General features: G+C 40.7%; 1 protein-coding gene across 7 annotated transcripts in view; it reads left to right on the forward strand.

Annotated features, from left to right (window-relative positions):
- Positions 1–16869, forward strand: part of LOC131882945 (kinesin-like protein KIF13A) — a 63267-nt gene that overhangs the window by 14904 nt on the left and 31494 nt on the right. For 6 of the 7 annotated variants that reach the window (XR_009373559.1, XM_059230235.1, XM_059230239.1 and 3 more), the window contains 9 exons: positions 4122–4402; positions 5101–5348; positions 7801–7918; positions 7985–8197; positions 15078–15168; positions 15223–15630; positions 15691–16012; positions 16164–16326; positions 16393–16812. Coding sequence is in view for 6 of the 7 variants with exons in the window: in XM_059230235.1 (XP_059086218.1) it covers positions 4122–4402; positions 5101–5348; positions 7801–7918; positions 7985–8197; positions 15078–15168; positions 15223–15630; positions 15691–16012; positions 16164–16326; positions 16393–16812 (2264 nt within the window). In the remaining variant the exon portion in view is untranslated. The remainder of the gene's footprint in view (positions 1–4121; positions 4403–5100; positions 5349–7800; positions 7919–7984; positions 8198–15077; positions 15169–15222; positions 15631–15690; positions 16013–16163; positions 16327–16392; positions 16813–16869) is intronic. The other variant, XM_059230238.1, reaches the window with a different exon arrangement.

Genomic DNA, 16869 nt, shown 5'->3' on the forward strand with positions numbered 1-16869 from the left:
TGTGGGACGCCATATGCTTCCAAGCATAAACTTGGATGGGCCCTGAATGGCCCAATTGGTGCTTGGAGGATGTCTGGAAGGCAAGTGAAAGTCAATTCAGTTCAAGCAGACTATCAAGGCATTGATAAAGAATTACGCCAAATGTATGGCAATGACTTCCTTGACATCGGTGAGGATGAGTTGGGACCTTCGGCCGAAGAAAAAGTATGGTTGAAGAAGGTGGAAAATTCGATTCATAGAGAGGAGAGTGGACATTATTGTATAAGCCTTCCATTCCGCCATGATCGAGTGAATTTTGCCGACAATTGATCCCAAGCTCTTCGCCAATTGCATGGGTTAAAGAAAAAGATATTCAGCGATGCGAAGTTTCACACCGATTATGCCGAATTCCTGTCGATGATGATCGCTAATGATTTCGCAGAGGAGGTACCCGCTGAAGATTTGAATGTGGAGAGGAACAAATGGTATATTGTACATCACGGTGTGTACCACAAGCAGAAGGGCAAGATACGAGTTGTCTTTAATTGCTCGTTAAGATACGGTGGAAGATCTTTAAACGAAGCCCTTCTGCAAGGTCCGGATTTGACCAACAATCTGCTGGGCGTTCTGCTTACATTTCGCCAAGGAAGTGATGCGGTTATGGGTGACTTGGAAAAAATGTTTTATCAAGTTCATGTCCCTCAGCAACATCGGGATTTTTTACGATATTTCTGGTACCCAGGTGAAGATCCTCATGCAGAACCCATTGAATGCAGACTCAAAGTCCACGTCTTTGGGGCAGTCTCCTCGCCAAGTTGTGCAAATTTTGCATTGAGGAAAGCTGCCAATGACTGTGCTACAAACAAAAATTCCGCTGCAGTTCAAGTAGTGCAGAATCATTTTTACGTGGATGATATATTTGTGTCATTCAACACCGTTGAACAAGCTTGCGAAGTGGTCCGACGGGTCCGTAAAATTTGTAGCTATGGTCATTTCAACTTGACAATTTTGAACCAGAGGCGAGTGTTGGATACAATTCCGAGCCAAAACCTCAAGCCCACGACTCAGGATTTGGATTTTGTAAAGGACGACTTGCCTATGGAACGTGCCTTGGGCGTGGTTTGGAATTTGCAAGATGATACGCTGGGATTCAGGATTCAAATTCAAGACAAACCTCTAAACAGGCGGGGAATTCTCTCAACTATACACTCCATCTATGATCCATTGGGAATCGTGGGACCAGCGGTATTGCCTGCTAAACATATCTTTCAAGAGCTTTGTCGTTGGGGAGATGATCGGGATGCAAATTTGCCCGACCTGCTATCTGTGCCGTGGAAGGATTGGTTGGAAGGACTCCCAAGTATAGATTCGTATCAGATTCCCACATGGTATGGGTCCAAAGTTTCCAACACCCCAGCTCAACTGCACAAATTTTGCGATGGAAGCAAAACGGGATATAGGGCAATGGCTTATCTGATCACACCCTCCCTCAACGGTAATTTTCAGTCCTCGTTCATGATGGCCAAATCTCGGTTGACCCCGCTCAAAAAGATATCAATCCTTCGACTTGAATTGACTGCAGCAAAGTTGGGTGTGTCTCTGATGGTGACAATCCAAAGGGAAATCCCGTTGATAACAAGGACTTGCTACTTGTGGAGCGACAGTGAGAATGTTCTGAAGTATTTAAAGAATGAGAAGACAAGATTCCAAAGATTTGTGGCCAATAGAATTTCGTATATGCGTGAACGAGCGGAACTGGAACATTGGATGTTTGCACCCAGTAAATTGAACCCAGCAGACATTGCTAGTCGTGGCTTACCAGTTCGTGATTTTGTGACCTCGCAAATGTGGAAGGGGGGCCCCGAATTTCTATGCCAAGGGATGGAATCGTGGCCAACTGGCATGAAAGTCCCCGAAGTGGATGACAATGACCCTGAAATCAAGAAGAACCCAGTGTTTTGTGCTACTGTCAAGGTTGAAATGGACGTAGCAATGCAATTCATGGAAAGTGTCGCAGACTGGAATGTGCTTCGTCGCTTAGTGGTGGGTTTGATCAAGTTGCAAGCCAAGCTTCGGGGTGGATCCCCTGGTGAAAAGCTCACGTTACACAATCTTGCTGAAGCCGAGAAGGTCATTTTTTAAATTTCTGCAAGCACAGAGCTTTGAAGAAGAACTGGCTTCAATTCAAAATTCGAGACCAATCTGGAAGAGTTCCAAGTTGAGAAAGTTCACCCCTTTCTTGGATGAAGACTGAGTTTTCCGAGTTGGAGGAAGATTGTCCAACGCGAGTCACTTGACCTTTGACCAACGTCATCCAATTATTTTGGCGAAAGGACATATTGCGACCCTGCTCGTCCGTGCTACCCATGCCCGATCAGGTCACCTGGGTCGTGCTTTTGTGATCAACCGTTTGCGCGAGAGATTTCGCGTTATTGGCAAAGGGTCCTTAGTCAAAACCATCCTTAATGATTGCATCAGTTGTCGCAAATATCAAGGCAAAGTTATGGCTGACTTACCTCAAGATCGAGTGATGGGAAACAATCCCCCCTTCACTAACACTGGTGTTGATTTGTTTGGTCCTTTCAAGACAACCAGCGGACGAGCTCTTCAAGATCGGTATGGACTTATCTTCACGTGTCTTTCCAGCCGTGCCGCCCATATCGAGATTGTTTATGACAAATCCACCGACTCCTTTATCCAGGCTTTGAGGAGGTTTATTTCTAGAAGAGGGCAAGTGAAACTGATGAGGTCTGATAATGGGACAAACTTCATCGGTGCGGAGCGAGAGCTCCGAGAAAACTTTCAGTTACTGAAACAAGATGAAATCAGTCAAGACATGACAAACCGAGGCATTGAATGGGTTTTCAATCCTCCCTATAGCCACCATTTTGGCGGGGTGTAGGAAAGAGAGATGCACACTATACGCAAGGTCATGTCTGGTCTTAAGAATGAAAATCGGAGGCCTCTAACCGACGAGTCTCTGAATACTTTAATGTGCGAAGTGGAGGCCATTTTGAATGGTCGGCCCTTAACTCCAGTTTCCGACGACCCCAATGATATGGAACCTCTGACTCCAAATCACCTTCTTTTACAACGTGCAGGCCCCACATATCCTCCAGGAATTTACCGAGATGTTGATCAATATGCCAAACATCGTTGGCGTCAAGTCCAACATATTGCGGATGTCTTTTGGAAGCGATGGTCGCGTTTTATAAGTTTTTATACTTTGATCCAATAGGAAACCGTTTACACCATCCACCGAGTTTTTTATTTAATCATCGGATTGCGATGCGTGGACACGTTTTCAAGTTAGGCGTTTTATACAAAGAAAAAAGTTATTTTCTTTCTTGCATAATCTCAAAATCTCAAAAAAAAAAAAGAAAAAAAATAAACTGAATCTAAACACACCTAAAACACAATTTTTCGAAAAAAACATTTAAGAATCGTCTACAATAAACAAAGGTTCAATAAGCATTACAAATATCACAAAAATCAATGAAACCGCAAAGAAGTATCAGTTTCAACAAAATCTTCAAGAACAAGATTGCCTGTTGTGTGCAGTCTTCAGGATTCAAGTGAATGTACAACAAGGGTACTTTTGAAGATTTTGAAGATATTCTCAAACATTGCACTTGATGTGTTTTGATTTATCTTGAGATTATTCAAGAAAATGAAAAATAATGATTTGTGATAGAAAAATTCATGTCATGTCCTGGGGAAATTTAAGTTAAGATATAACCAGGGCATTTTGGAGCTAAAAGCGATGAAAATTGGTTCATTAAATCCCACATAACTAAGCAGAGTTTAAATAGATCCTATTATAATTTTTAAGTTAGTGATAACTAAATGTGTACCCAATTTGCATGAATTATATTTTTGAAACTGTCAGTTTTTGCACTGTTTTTAGGCATCTAAGTTTTTTTATTCGGGCTAGAACTTCATAAAGCAATAAATAAAACCAAAATTTTACTTTACGATTTCCTGAGCAAGAAAGTGCCAAGATGCGTTTCGGTATTTCCATCAGAACTTTTAAGGGCATTTTAACGAGTGTTCAATAATTACCTGGTTACAGTATTTCTTCGCCTTTTTGTTTTTCTAACTTTCAAAAGCATATTATAAAATAAATTTCTTTTTATTTTCAGGGTCAGGAAAGTCCTATAGCATGATGGGTTCACTGGATTCACATGGTATCATTCCCCGACTTTGTAATACCTTATTTGAAAGGATAAGCGCAAAATTGCGTCTTGAACCTGATTCTTGGCAAGCCAAAGTTGAAGTCAGCTATATGGAAATTTACAATGAGAAAGTGCATGATCTTTTGGACCCAAAAATGTCGTCCAGACATGGATTGAAAGTTCGAGAACACATCGTACTTGGCCCTTACGTTGACGGTCTGTCCCAATTAGCTGTGGTCTCGTACTTGGTAAGTTTTTTAATTGATCGATTATTGCCTCCATCAAATGGGCTATCTGTATATCTCTTGGTTGGAGTAAAATGACAAATTGATGCTATCCTTTCTAGCATTTTTATAATCAGTTTCACCCATGACGGCTAGAATATTGTGAAATTGACTCATTATTAAACTCCGACAAAAGTTATTGTTCGTATGTCGACCAGAAATTCCAGAGGGTAGTACTAACCGGGTTTCGTCCCTATGCCTTGACTCAGCTCTTTCTCACATCTGAACCGTCAAACTTCTGCTCGACGTAAAAAACAAAATGTCGGAGTTTAGTTAGTTTTTTTCTTTGGGTTTAGTTTTTCACGAGCTTATCCCTTACCGTTACAGGGAAAGTAATCCCCAGTATTATTAAACTGAAAGATTATAATTCGCCTAGTAATGATGAAAGTTAGCATTTCTTGTCATAGTTGTACCATAAATCAACATTAATCGTAAAAAAATGTCTAATATCTCCAGCTCTAAAAAGTCAGCTTCTTTGATTTCTAGCGGAAAAAATGTCTCTTTCGCGAGTTTTAATTACGACATGCTTATATCATTAAATAGTATTATATAACACTGATACTAGCATAATTTATTTTTAAATTAAAGATACAAAAAAAAATCGTGCTGTCTAATGTGCATATTCTTGAAATTTCAAGGTTGTTATCTGTTTCATTTTTCAGGAGATTGAAGATCTTATGATAGAGGGCAATAAAAGTCGAACTGTGGCTTCTACGAACATGAACAGTGAATCTTCTCGATCCCATGCTGTTTTTAATGTGATATTGACACAAACCTTGACAGATCAAGAAAGTGGTGTCAGCGGAGAAAAGGTCAGCAAAATAAGCCTTGTTGACCTTGCTGGTTCCGAGAGAGCGATCAAAACAGGAGCAGTTGGAGAAAGGCTGAAAGAAGGGTCAAATATCAACAAGTAAGCTTTGTCTGATTTTTTTTTTGTGTTTAACTGAGGGAACAGGGGGACATGTGTGGAACCGCTCGGACTTTTGACTGTGTTCGTGTGTTAAAAGCACGCATTGGCATTGTAACCAAACAATCCCCATAAAGTCCCAATTAACTATAATCTGTATATTCTCATTCTTTGCATCTATATAGTCTGTTGAAATTAAGGTTCAACGGAATTGTTCGAACTATTGCAGACAAAAAGACGAGGTAAAAATGGTTGAGAGTATTTTTACCTATCATTTCATTTTTTTGAATTATCATATACTGGATGTTTTCATTTATAAACTAGTTAAGTGTTTACTCATATGCCAATAGGGCCCTTACTTGTAACGTCATTCAGCCCAAACGAAACGGGAAGACGCACGGCATATTGCTGAACAAACCACTCGTGACTTGCCAAGAAAGGGATTTCTTTCCCGGACATAATGTGACCCAGGTCACTAATTATACAGATGCTTTTGAAAGAATTTGCCAAAAATGACGCAAACGCAATAAAATTCAATAAAGAAGACTCGGCCAAATCGGCCCTTTATTTGGTAGAGGCTTATTCACAAAGCGCCCTCTAAAGTGCAGGACGTAAACAATATTTTGTACAGCGTAACCAAAAAAAAGCATTTCCAAAAACACATGTTTAAGAGTAGCTAGGAAAAATGTGTAAAATCACTTAATGTACATTAAATCGTATCACTGATAGAAAATAGTCAATCAGTATCAAAAGTGCTCTCAGTTATGTATAGACATGAAATTTCAGTAACATCTATTTAGAAGATGCTTGTTCAAAAAGCCCTATCAAGTTTTGATGGAAGTTCCCAAACACATCTTGGCAATTTCATACTTCAAAAAATCAAAGGAAACAATTATGAATTTTTTGCTTTATGGAATTCTAGCCCACATAAAAAACTTCCATGCCTAAAAACATTATATAAACTAAAATTTTCAAAAACCTACTTAATCTGAATTAGGAACACACTTGGTTAGCTCTTGAATATAATTTATGATATCATCTTTCATTTTTAGCCCCAAAATGCCCCGTTAATGTGTTAAATCAATGTCCCAAAGATTTAATGTCAATATTCATTATCACGAAAAGAAAAGATTATTTTTCCTTTTCTTGCATGATTTCAAATTAACTTAAAGTCGTGTACAACCATATCTAAAACCCTCAAAAGACCAGATTTTTGAAAATTTATTTTGGAGCCGTCCAAAGGAAATTTAGCTGAGCGGTCACTGAAAATTTCATAAACATCAATGAAGTCTTAAAGAAGCTATTTTCGATCAGTTTCAACAAAGTCTTCAAGAAATTACAAAATCTACGACATTGTTTGTTGTATATATTGTCTTCAGAATTCCAGTGAATGCGTAACTAAGTGTACCCATGATTGTAAAACACATCTTCAAAGATTACACTTTTAGTGTGTTTTAAGTGACATAATATAGCATTTTTAGCTATTGTGAGACTATGCAAAAATAGAAAAGTAATCTTTCATTTCTGTGATATTGAAAATTGATATTAGTTCTGTAGGAATTGAAGTAACATATAACCGGGGCATTTTGGGGCTAAAAACGATGAAATTTGGACTACTAAATCCCATGTAACAAAGTACCGATGAAATAAATGGTAACATAATTTGTATTCAAGAGCTAACTAAGTGTACTCTCAATTTACATAGAGTAGATTTTTGAAAACTTTTACTCTTTATAATGTTTTCAGGCATGTAAGTGGGCTAGAATTCTATAAAGCAATAGAATCAAAATTGTTCCCTATGAGGTTTTGACGTACAGAAATTTCAAGATGTGTTTGGGACTTTCCGTCAAGACTTAAAGGGTATTTTACTACTGTGCTTAATTATTGCAATTTGAAAGTTGCGTGTTTTAATTTTTTAATTTTGATTTTGTGGTGCAAAAATAAATGGCTACCCAGACGTGTGTAGGAGAGTGAGGGGAACAAGGGGAGGGCAAGAGGGAAGGAGAGAGGAAAGGGGTGGGAGTTTGTGCCTGCCTTTTGTCGAGTTGGGAAAAAACAAGGTACATTCCTTCCACAAACAACACAAATGCACTACACAAAATTTGCTCCTGGGCTCACCTTTTTCTGTGTCTGTGGCTTTGATTTATTAATCTATAGAAACGACTTCTGTCGACTTGAAACTTCTTCAAATTGATAGTTCCGTTCTTTCCAGCTAATGAGCCTGCGAACTTTTTCTAGGTCATTTTCATTTTTTTCGGATGGACGGAAAAGCTCGGACTACATTACATTTTTCTTTTTATCTTGGAAAAGTGACCATAGCTAAGCTAGGTTCTTCTGTCTGATCCGGGGATGGTAATGGTTTTTACCAGACGGTTTGACATCACATGACGCTTCCACACATTCGTAATCTTTTGATGACTCAATCTGTCTTGAAACAGAGTATGTCCCCTTCTAGATCTCTTACTACATTGGGCTTGGTGATATCAAAACTAGCCGATCAAGCCTCGGGATGTAAGACAAGGGACAAGGCTTTTGTGCCTTACAGAGACTCCACATTGACTTGGTTACTTAAGGTTTGTTTCTGCGCTTATTATTTCATTTGAATTTGAAATAGTCATTGCATTTTTTTATTTCACCAGGATAATCTTGGAGGAAATAGCAAAACAGTTATGATTGCTACAATTTCTCCATCATCGGACAGTTATGAAGAAACCTTGTCAACCCTGCGATATGCAGATCGTACAAAACGAATTGTCAATCATGCAGTGGTAAATGAAGACCCTAATGCAAGAATTATTCGCGAGCTTAGGGCGGAAGTGGATGCGTTGAAAGAGATGCTAAAGCATGCTTCAGTAAGTAAATCGTCAACTGACATCAAGTGGTGGGATGCAATAAAAGATAAGTCAAAGAGGACATGTTGGTCATAACTCTGATGAAGTGTTTGCTCAAATCCCAAGACTTTTAGTTGCTGTTTTTTGCTGAGGTAACAAAAGCAACATTTGTTGTTTAATATGCCCCTTAGAAATTAGCTTATTTCAAACTAGCCTGGAATCACGAGAAGTTGAAGGTGCTCTCCAAACGCACGTCAAGCCTCTGCGGTCACAACTTTTTTTCTGCGGACTTCCTTACCGCCACTGGGATTGGAATGCCAGCTGTTCAAGACGAGAAATTCATTCATTTTACTTAACTTTTATTTAATATATATTATTTGATCAACCAACGAACTAGGCTGATCTGGCTAACCCTTGAATCCTTGAATGTAAGGTTGATCGGGAATTTGAGTCAAAAACTTGTCCAAGTCTGACTTAAATCCTGCTACTGGATCAACGCCTACATGCGCCCTACGAATATTTGAAGGCAACTCAAATCTGCTGACCCCTTGAATGGCGGAGTGCAATCTTTACTCCTCCGACAAGAATCTTGTTTTTAATGGTTTTAAGTCGATAAAATAGTACCAACTGTAATACCAGTGAGCGGGGCCACGCCCACGAACAGTGTCCCCCATGAATCTGTGATATGCCCCGTTCAATGCACCTCCCCTTCCAATCCTTCCTCTTCCCATATTCCCCGGCCCACGTCTTTTTCAAGACGTGAGCTTCTAGCCTTCCAACCCTCTTCCTCTTCCCAATCATCCTTTCCCTTTCCCCCCCTCAATAGCCATAGTGATATCTCTTTTCTAGGTCGGATTGAACAACACAGTATCGCGAGGAATCAGCATCGGCGGCAACAGCGGATCAGCAAGCAGAGAGGAGGGAATCAACCAGAGTCGGCCTGCTTTCTCAACTGTCATGGACGGGCGAACATGCTGCAAGTGGCTTGTGCGGGACAGTGTCTCAACAAGATCCGAGGACACGCCTTCACCTTCTTATCTGAGACGTGGGTCACCGAGGAGAAACACGAGAGTTGCTTTCCTGGCAAACAGAGCTTCATAGTTCATGCCAGGAAGCCTGCTGGGCGTGGCCGGCCCAGCGGTGGGTTGGAGCTCTATATTATCAAATGCTTTGAGCCCACCCTTATCTCATCCTCTCCTCATCACATAGCATGGATGCCCAAGGCTTCACCATCATTGGCGTTTACTATCAGCCAACCACGGACTATGATGATCTGGTCTTGGACGTCACATCCATCCTTCAGAAGGTGAAGAATCCGGAGAAAGTCATCATTGGTGGTTACTTCAACATCCGTCCTGACTTGAGTGAGCTCGCCCAGATCCTGAGCCAATGGAGAATCACTCTGCGCTCTGACCCTGTAGTCACAACACACACCTACTCCTAGGGCGCCTCTGTACATGATCACATTTTCATATCAAAATATTCCATTTCCGGCCAATTTCGTCCATCCACTGGCCGTTTCTGATCACCTCCCAACTTCAGTCACCTTCAAGATGCCCAGAAATTTTCATCTGGGGGTGACTCGAAATGGGAGGTGGGTGTTTAATGCGCAAAGTGTGCGGCTCAACTTGAGACCCTGCAGCTATCTATCAGCACTGGGGTTGTGAAAAATCCAGCTGCAGTGACCCAAGGCATTTCGCAAGCATTTAAAGAGTCCTCCATGGAGAGGAGAGGAAGACTCGAGACCCCGTGGTTCAGTGCCTACCATCAAGAGCTGAGGGGTCAAATGCTCCAAAAACTGGGTAGTGCCAAAACAAGCCAAACACCAGAGACTTGGGAGCAATATGCAATATCGATAATTCATATCGCAAGTTTCTGAGGGGCGCCAAGTCGGCCCACCAAAGGTTTGAAATGGTGAACCTGCTCTCTTCATCAGGCTCGTCCCGGATGGCAGGCTTGTACAAACGTGCCAAAAGCCCGCCACTAACTCGGAGATTCCTGTGAGTAAATTCCTCCTCCACTGTCAAGAACTGTTTGCATCAACATCGGAAACAGTAGTGGAGGAGTTCCTGGGCTGCCCAGAAGAACACCATCCCCTTTTGCAGCCCTTCACGGAACCCGAGATGGACGTGGCCTTCAAGACGATGAAGAGTGAAGACCCCTCAACATCTGGGGTCTTTCCTTTCCAACCTTCCCTTCTGCGGACCCTAGCCCAGCCACGCCAAGATCTTTTCAGCCTTGCCTGCCATTCTTCCTTCTTTCCACCAGCGTGGATGGAGTCAGTCATCATCTTCATCTATAAGAAGGGGTCCAGGGATATGCCAAACAACCATCAGACCATCGCCCTGGGGCTGATGTTATAAAACGATTTGTCCAACTTCCAGTACGTACTTCGAGTGACCCGCGCACGAATGGCGCAGGTCCGGTAAGATTGGGATGTAAAAAAAAAATGTCAAGTGTCCGACTCGGCCAAGTCCAGCACAAAACTTATGAGTCAAGTTGATACGAAAACTTGACGTCTTCCCAACAAACAAGCAACCGATAGGCTCAAAATGAGCTGAACTTATTGGGTTGGTAGTACGTTCGTTACGTTGTGGCATGCTTCTACGTTCAGTGAGAGGATGACGGACGCCAGGGCATCAAGCATCCCACCTGATTACTGACTGTACTCTCCTAGGGACGAGGAGACGCAGAAGCGTTATTTTTTATCCTCAGTTAAAAATCAAGCAATTGGGGCCATGCAAGGCTCAATCAAAGAATAAGCCAGATTTTGAAGGCGTAATTGATTGGACTACCAATAAAGAAACTAAAAATGATGAAGAAAGTAATGGTGGTCGGTCATGCTTCTCAAAGCAAGTTCTCAAGGCTCGCTAAGCGCGCTGAACTGGCTCAAAACCGCTCTGCTCCATCAGGCTGGCCTGCAATTCTTAGCGCTGGCCAGGGAGTCGTGTCACATGTTTTATCAACAAACTCTGTATAATGTATATACATAATATTTTATTTTATAGTCATTTTTACGACATAACCTTACCAATAGTCGCAATAAAGATTATTATTATTATATGGATGAACAAGGAAGGAGCCGGAGAAAGAAGAGAGTTGGACTTCATTGTTTTAACGAGCCTGGATTCTCGGGGGCTTGAAGGTGCTCTCAAAACACACATTAGGCCTTTATGGTCACTAGAATTGACCCTAAATCCTGGGCTGTGACAAAGCTCATGAATGCTTTTGAAAATGTACAATGTCAGATACCTTTCATACCTTCTCTGAACACTGTATAATCCCAACCATTCTAACCTCTCCCAATAGGAGAGCTCTCTCATATCCTCAATGTTCCAAGTAAAACATCTTTGGACCTGCTTGAGCTTTTGCAAATCTGCTGAACTAATTGGAGCCCAAATAGGCGAGGCATGTTCAAGATGAGGCTGGACGATTGACTTGTACAGAGTTAGCATTGTGATACTATCTCTGGACTTAAGTGTGCGATATATCCAACCATATGTCTTAAAAGCTTTACCAACTTTCAAGTAGATATGCTCATCGAACTTTCCATTATCTTGGAGGACTACACCTAAATCCTTCATGGATGAGACGTGCTGAATGCTCATACCTTCATCATCTATAAGTGCCATGTTACTCGCAGCAACTAAGGAATAGATTTGGTCTAGGACATCAACCAGACAACCGGAAGTCTGAACATTGCCTTGTTTTGTATTTTGTATCATCAGCATAGGAAGAGATACTGACGTTACTTCTACCAAGCTTCTGAAGCGGAGCAATGAAGATGATGAAAAGGAGAGGACCCAAAATGGAAACCCGAGGAACACCTGACTTGACATCATGTATGTCACTAAGGGATCCCTCAACATTAACCAATTGTTTCCCTACCATAAATGAAACTTCTTAACCAATCGAGAACCTTGCCTTGGATCCCAATCTCATGGAGTCGTTAACTAAAAGACCATGATCTACCTTGTCAAAGGCCTTGGCAAAGTCGAGATAAACTACATCAACTGATTCATGGCTCTCTAGTCCCTCAATTACCGTGCTAAAATGTGCTCGGAACCCATGCTGGCTAGGAGGAAGGACTTCATGGATATCAAGAAATTCAACAAGTTTGAACTTCATGATCTTCTCAAACACCTTCGCAATATTCGAAGTACGAGAAATCAGCCTATAGTTTCTGCGGAGCGACTTATCTCCCCCTTTGCAAATTGGAACAACATGATCTAGCCCTGATCCAAGATGCAACGCATCAAGTACGAGAAAACAGGAGCAAGAACCAGTGAACATCTCATCAGAAACTGAGATTTCACACCATGAGGGCCAGGAGAGCTCAAGAGTCCCTGATGGCCTCAAAAGCATCTCGATCTGTAACTACAAGATCGTCTAAACGCTCAACTTGACAAGCCTTGCCAATCTCAACAAACTCATTAATAGAGCAACGGGCTGTTGCTCCTAAACTCTTTGCAGTTGAAAACACGCTAGAGAACGGATTTCCAAGTGCGTTGGCCACAGCCTCTACATTGTCTATGGGTTCTCCATTAACCTCAACGGGCCCTACAGGGTGTTTCATCTTTCTCTTTGAGTTTGCATAAGAGAAAAATGCCTTTGGGTTCGACCTCGCCTCCTGAACTACTCGACTTTCCTTTTTCAACTGATCTGTGTCAATGGAAGCCTTAATTCTACCTGGGATCAACTCCAAATTTCTTTGAAGGCTAGCCGCAACTACTGGATTCAAATTGCTTTCGAGCCTTTTTGCTAGTTTACAACTCTTTTGATTAAAATTCTTCCCATACTTCGGAATTTTAGACTGTGCCCCGCCCTGTGGAAAACATTCTGAGATTGATACAGTGGAACAGACCTCCTCAAAAACTAGAATCATTTTGTCAAAGGCTACATCTATGGACGATTCCTTTTTCAGCATTGAAATAAGTTCAAGCTTTCTAACCTTTCTATAATCAACGGCCAATGTTCATCTTTGAACTTGAACTTAGCCAGACCGACCTTTTTAGTTGCTCTTACTCTAGAGCACGCCGGCTTTTGAGTAATGGTCGACCCTATCTCGAGAACATGATGATTTGACAGATTGCTAGTCGTCGCTTGGACGTACTGGACCAGATGAGGGTCATTGGACAAAACAAGTCGAGAACGCTATTCTCTTTAGTAGCTACACCAACATGCTGTGAGAGATTGCACAAAATCGATATATTTATATAAATTTAAGTAAAATGACTACATTTTGGTCTTGAACTGCTGTGAATTCCATTCCTAATAGCGGAAAGAAAGTCCGAAAAAAATTAGTTCTGGACTTCTTGAAGGAAGCTTCCGTTCGCATTAATGACTGACTGATTGTACGTAAAACCTGGATATGGAGTGCACGTTGAATTAAAAAAGTCCTCTGGAATATTAACTCTGTTCTTCTTGGTGCGATCAAAGAAAGTTTTGTTGAATGGAATTGATATTTTATTCAACTTAGCCCCAGACATATTGGTGCCCTGGGGGTCAAAATATCCTTGCCATCAAAGTCATTGCAATTCTCCTCCAACCAGTTCAATGAAGATGAGGGCCCAACGCCACTCAACTTCTGTGATTAAGATTGCCTTACTCGCCACCCTCTCCCCCCAAACCCCTTTTCATTCTCTTATCTCTCGCCTCGTTGGGGCAAATAAACGTAGGATAACGAGAATACGCTCTGAGATGCCTGACTTAAACAAGGTATTTTTCGTTTAACAACTTTTTACTAATCTATTTTAACACCATAAATAACTCTTGTAAGATACTTGTTAAGTCCTATAAGTGAAAAATTACTAACACTTGTGACATCCAAATAGGGATCAATGCATACTTAAAGATTTTCAACATAATCTTTTCCATTAAATCGTGCTAAAAAGCTAAAGCTAAATTTAGTAAAAGTGATGTTCTTAACTTTAGTACCAACAATTCGTGAAAGTGTGCTTTTCTTAGTACTAATGTGTTGGAAACTATGATTCCAAACGTTTTGGCGGGTTATAAATCATACAGTATGCAACCTCCTGTAAAATGATCATTTACAAGTCATAATTGTTCGGAATTTTACCCATATAGAGTTTGAAGCGTCTCGCATAAGAGTTGGTGGCTTATTCATTGTTCCAGTTCTTGGGCATTAAATTGTTCATTTAATAATCTATTGATAAAGTCTGGCATCTTAGAGCGTATTATCTCGTTTTACGTTTGTTTGTCCTTCGCTCAATGAAAAGTACTACTCACCCGATATTCAAAACTAATGAGTGCAATTGCATGAAAAGTCGTGGCGCTAGGTCCTTCTTATGGAAGAGGAACAATCGACTTCTGAAAAGGGCGCCAATTTCGACTCCCAGCCCTCTACATATTGGCCTCCTTTGGGGTGTTCAAACAAAAGCTCTGTACAAGGGTGAAATCTTCAAAAAGGAATTAAATTTAAGGAATATGTCATTCAAAAAAGCGCCGAAATTAGCCACTATCTAAAATTCATTCTTTTGCAAAACCTTATCAGTTAAAAATAGCACGGAACTGCAATCGCTTAGTCGATGGTCCCAAGTATAATAGTCGAATTAATCTGAACTACTTCATGAGTTTTGAACCGTGTTTGAGTCAAGGACGTCCGTCTATTAGAATAAGATGCTGACATCGTCCCTGGTTGAGCAATGAGCCACTGGAATTTGCGTAGAGATGATTAAAATTAGAAACAACATTTCAAGTAAAAGTCCGATTGCCTTCATACTCAAATGAGGCACGGTACAAGAATTCTTATGGCACCGTTGGAAGAGGTGTTTCCTTCGTATTAGAAATACAAAAAGTACTGCTTGGCAATATTCCATTTTTTGTTATATTCCGCCATTACATTGGTTTTTAAATTAATGTTTTGTATGAATATTTTCAGCAACCGGATATTTTGAGAGAAAAGCTTTGTGAAAATGAGAAGCTTATGAAAGAGGTATCCCTTACATGGGAAGAAAAGTTACAAAAAACAGGTATGAATTTAGTTCCATGGTATAAACAAAATGGCCATAATACACTCTTCATAGTTTTTAATCTAGGTCAAACTCAAGAAGATCGACGCCAAGCTTTAGAAAAAGTGGGAATTTCTATCCAAGCATCAGGAATTAAAGTACAGAAGGACAAATTCTTCTTGGTAAATTTGAATAGTGACCCTTCTCTTAATGAGCTTTTGGTGTACTATTTGAAAGACTTCACACGTGTTGGAAGGGCTGGCGATCCGTTGGATCCAGATATTCAACTGTCTGGCGTGGGAATTCAGCCAGAACATTGCAGCATCCAGTTGTTAAGCGGAGCTCTCATCCTCACCCCTATTTCCGGAGCGCGTACGTGTGTCAACGGTTTCGAAATAAAGGCGGCAACTAAACTGGCCAACGGAGATCGAATTCTTTGGGGGTCCAACCACTATTTCAGGGTCAATTGTCCTAACACTTCAAGTCAGTCATCTCTACATAATTTAAATTTAAATGCCCTGCTAACGTTTTGTTCCAATGAAGGCTCAGATACACATACGCCACGAGTATGTTATGATTGGAAGATGGCTCAAGAGGAAGTGTTACAAGCTGATCTTTCAAATGATCCGATTAGAGTGGCCATTGCTCGTCTGGAGCGACAACATGAAGAAGACAAGTATTCCGCTCTTCAAAAGCAAAGGATTGAGTACGAAAAACAGTTTCAACAACTGAAGAACTATATGAGCCCCTCCACCCCATTCGCTCCTTATGTGCCTCATGACAATCTGTTCATGCGTTCCGGTTACGGAGGAAAAATCCCATGCAATCCAATTATGTCCAAATTGGAAAAGTGGGGCCAAGAAAGGTTAGGCTATGTTTCAATTTCTGATTCCTTGCAAACCTATTGCCATCCCTTTTGAAACATTGCCAAAGTGCAGCTTTGGTCTAAAAATTTATAAATACTGAAGATTTGAACCTTGTAGTGGGAGATTTCTTACCATTTCATTTATTTACAGAGACGAAAATTTTAAAAGAAGTCTTTCAAAACTTCGCGAAGATATCATGAGAGCAAATAGTTTAACCAGAGAAGCAAATCTCTTCTCAGAGGAGCTTGGACAGCCTATTCGATTTAGTGTCACCCTTCAAATACCTCCTCAAAATCTAAGCCCAAATCGAAAGGTAACTTCCTATTTTATTCAAACGAGTTTTTCAATTGTCTTTCAACATCCCATGATTGACCTCTAGCGTGGATCACTTGTCAGCGAACCAGCCATTTTAGTTAAACGGAGAGGAATGGGGAACCAAATATGGTCTGTGGAAAAATTAAATGGAAAATTGATAGAAATACGATCGGCTCTGGAAGATTCTGCGGGAACGGATTTGAATAAGAATGACATTGAAAATCCATTCAACGAAGGAAACGAAAGTCATTGCCTCATTGGAGTAGCAAACGTTTTCTTGAGTTGCTTACAGTCCGACGTTAAATTCGATTACTTTGTTCCGATCATATCCCAACAAGGTGTAGTGTCTGGACGCCTGCACATCCAAATTGAGCGGGCATCTGGTATATTTCCTGACGACAATTTTCAAACCAATGAAATTTATTCTACCGGTTCTACTCCTACAACCGAGAACAATGAAGAGCCGCCAACTATGATAGTGAAAGTGAGAGAGAATGGATTTTATTTGTGGGTTATTGTTAACGCAATGGTAAATCATTTT

This window comes from Tigriopus californicus, chromosome 7 (assembly GCF_007210705.1).
Source record: "Tigriopus californicus strain San Diego chromosome 7, Tcal_SD_v2.1, whole genome shotgun sequence".
NCBI lineage: Eukaryota > Metazoa > Arthropoda > Copepoda > Harpacticoida > Harpacticidae > Tigriopus > Tigriopus californicus.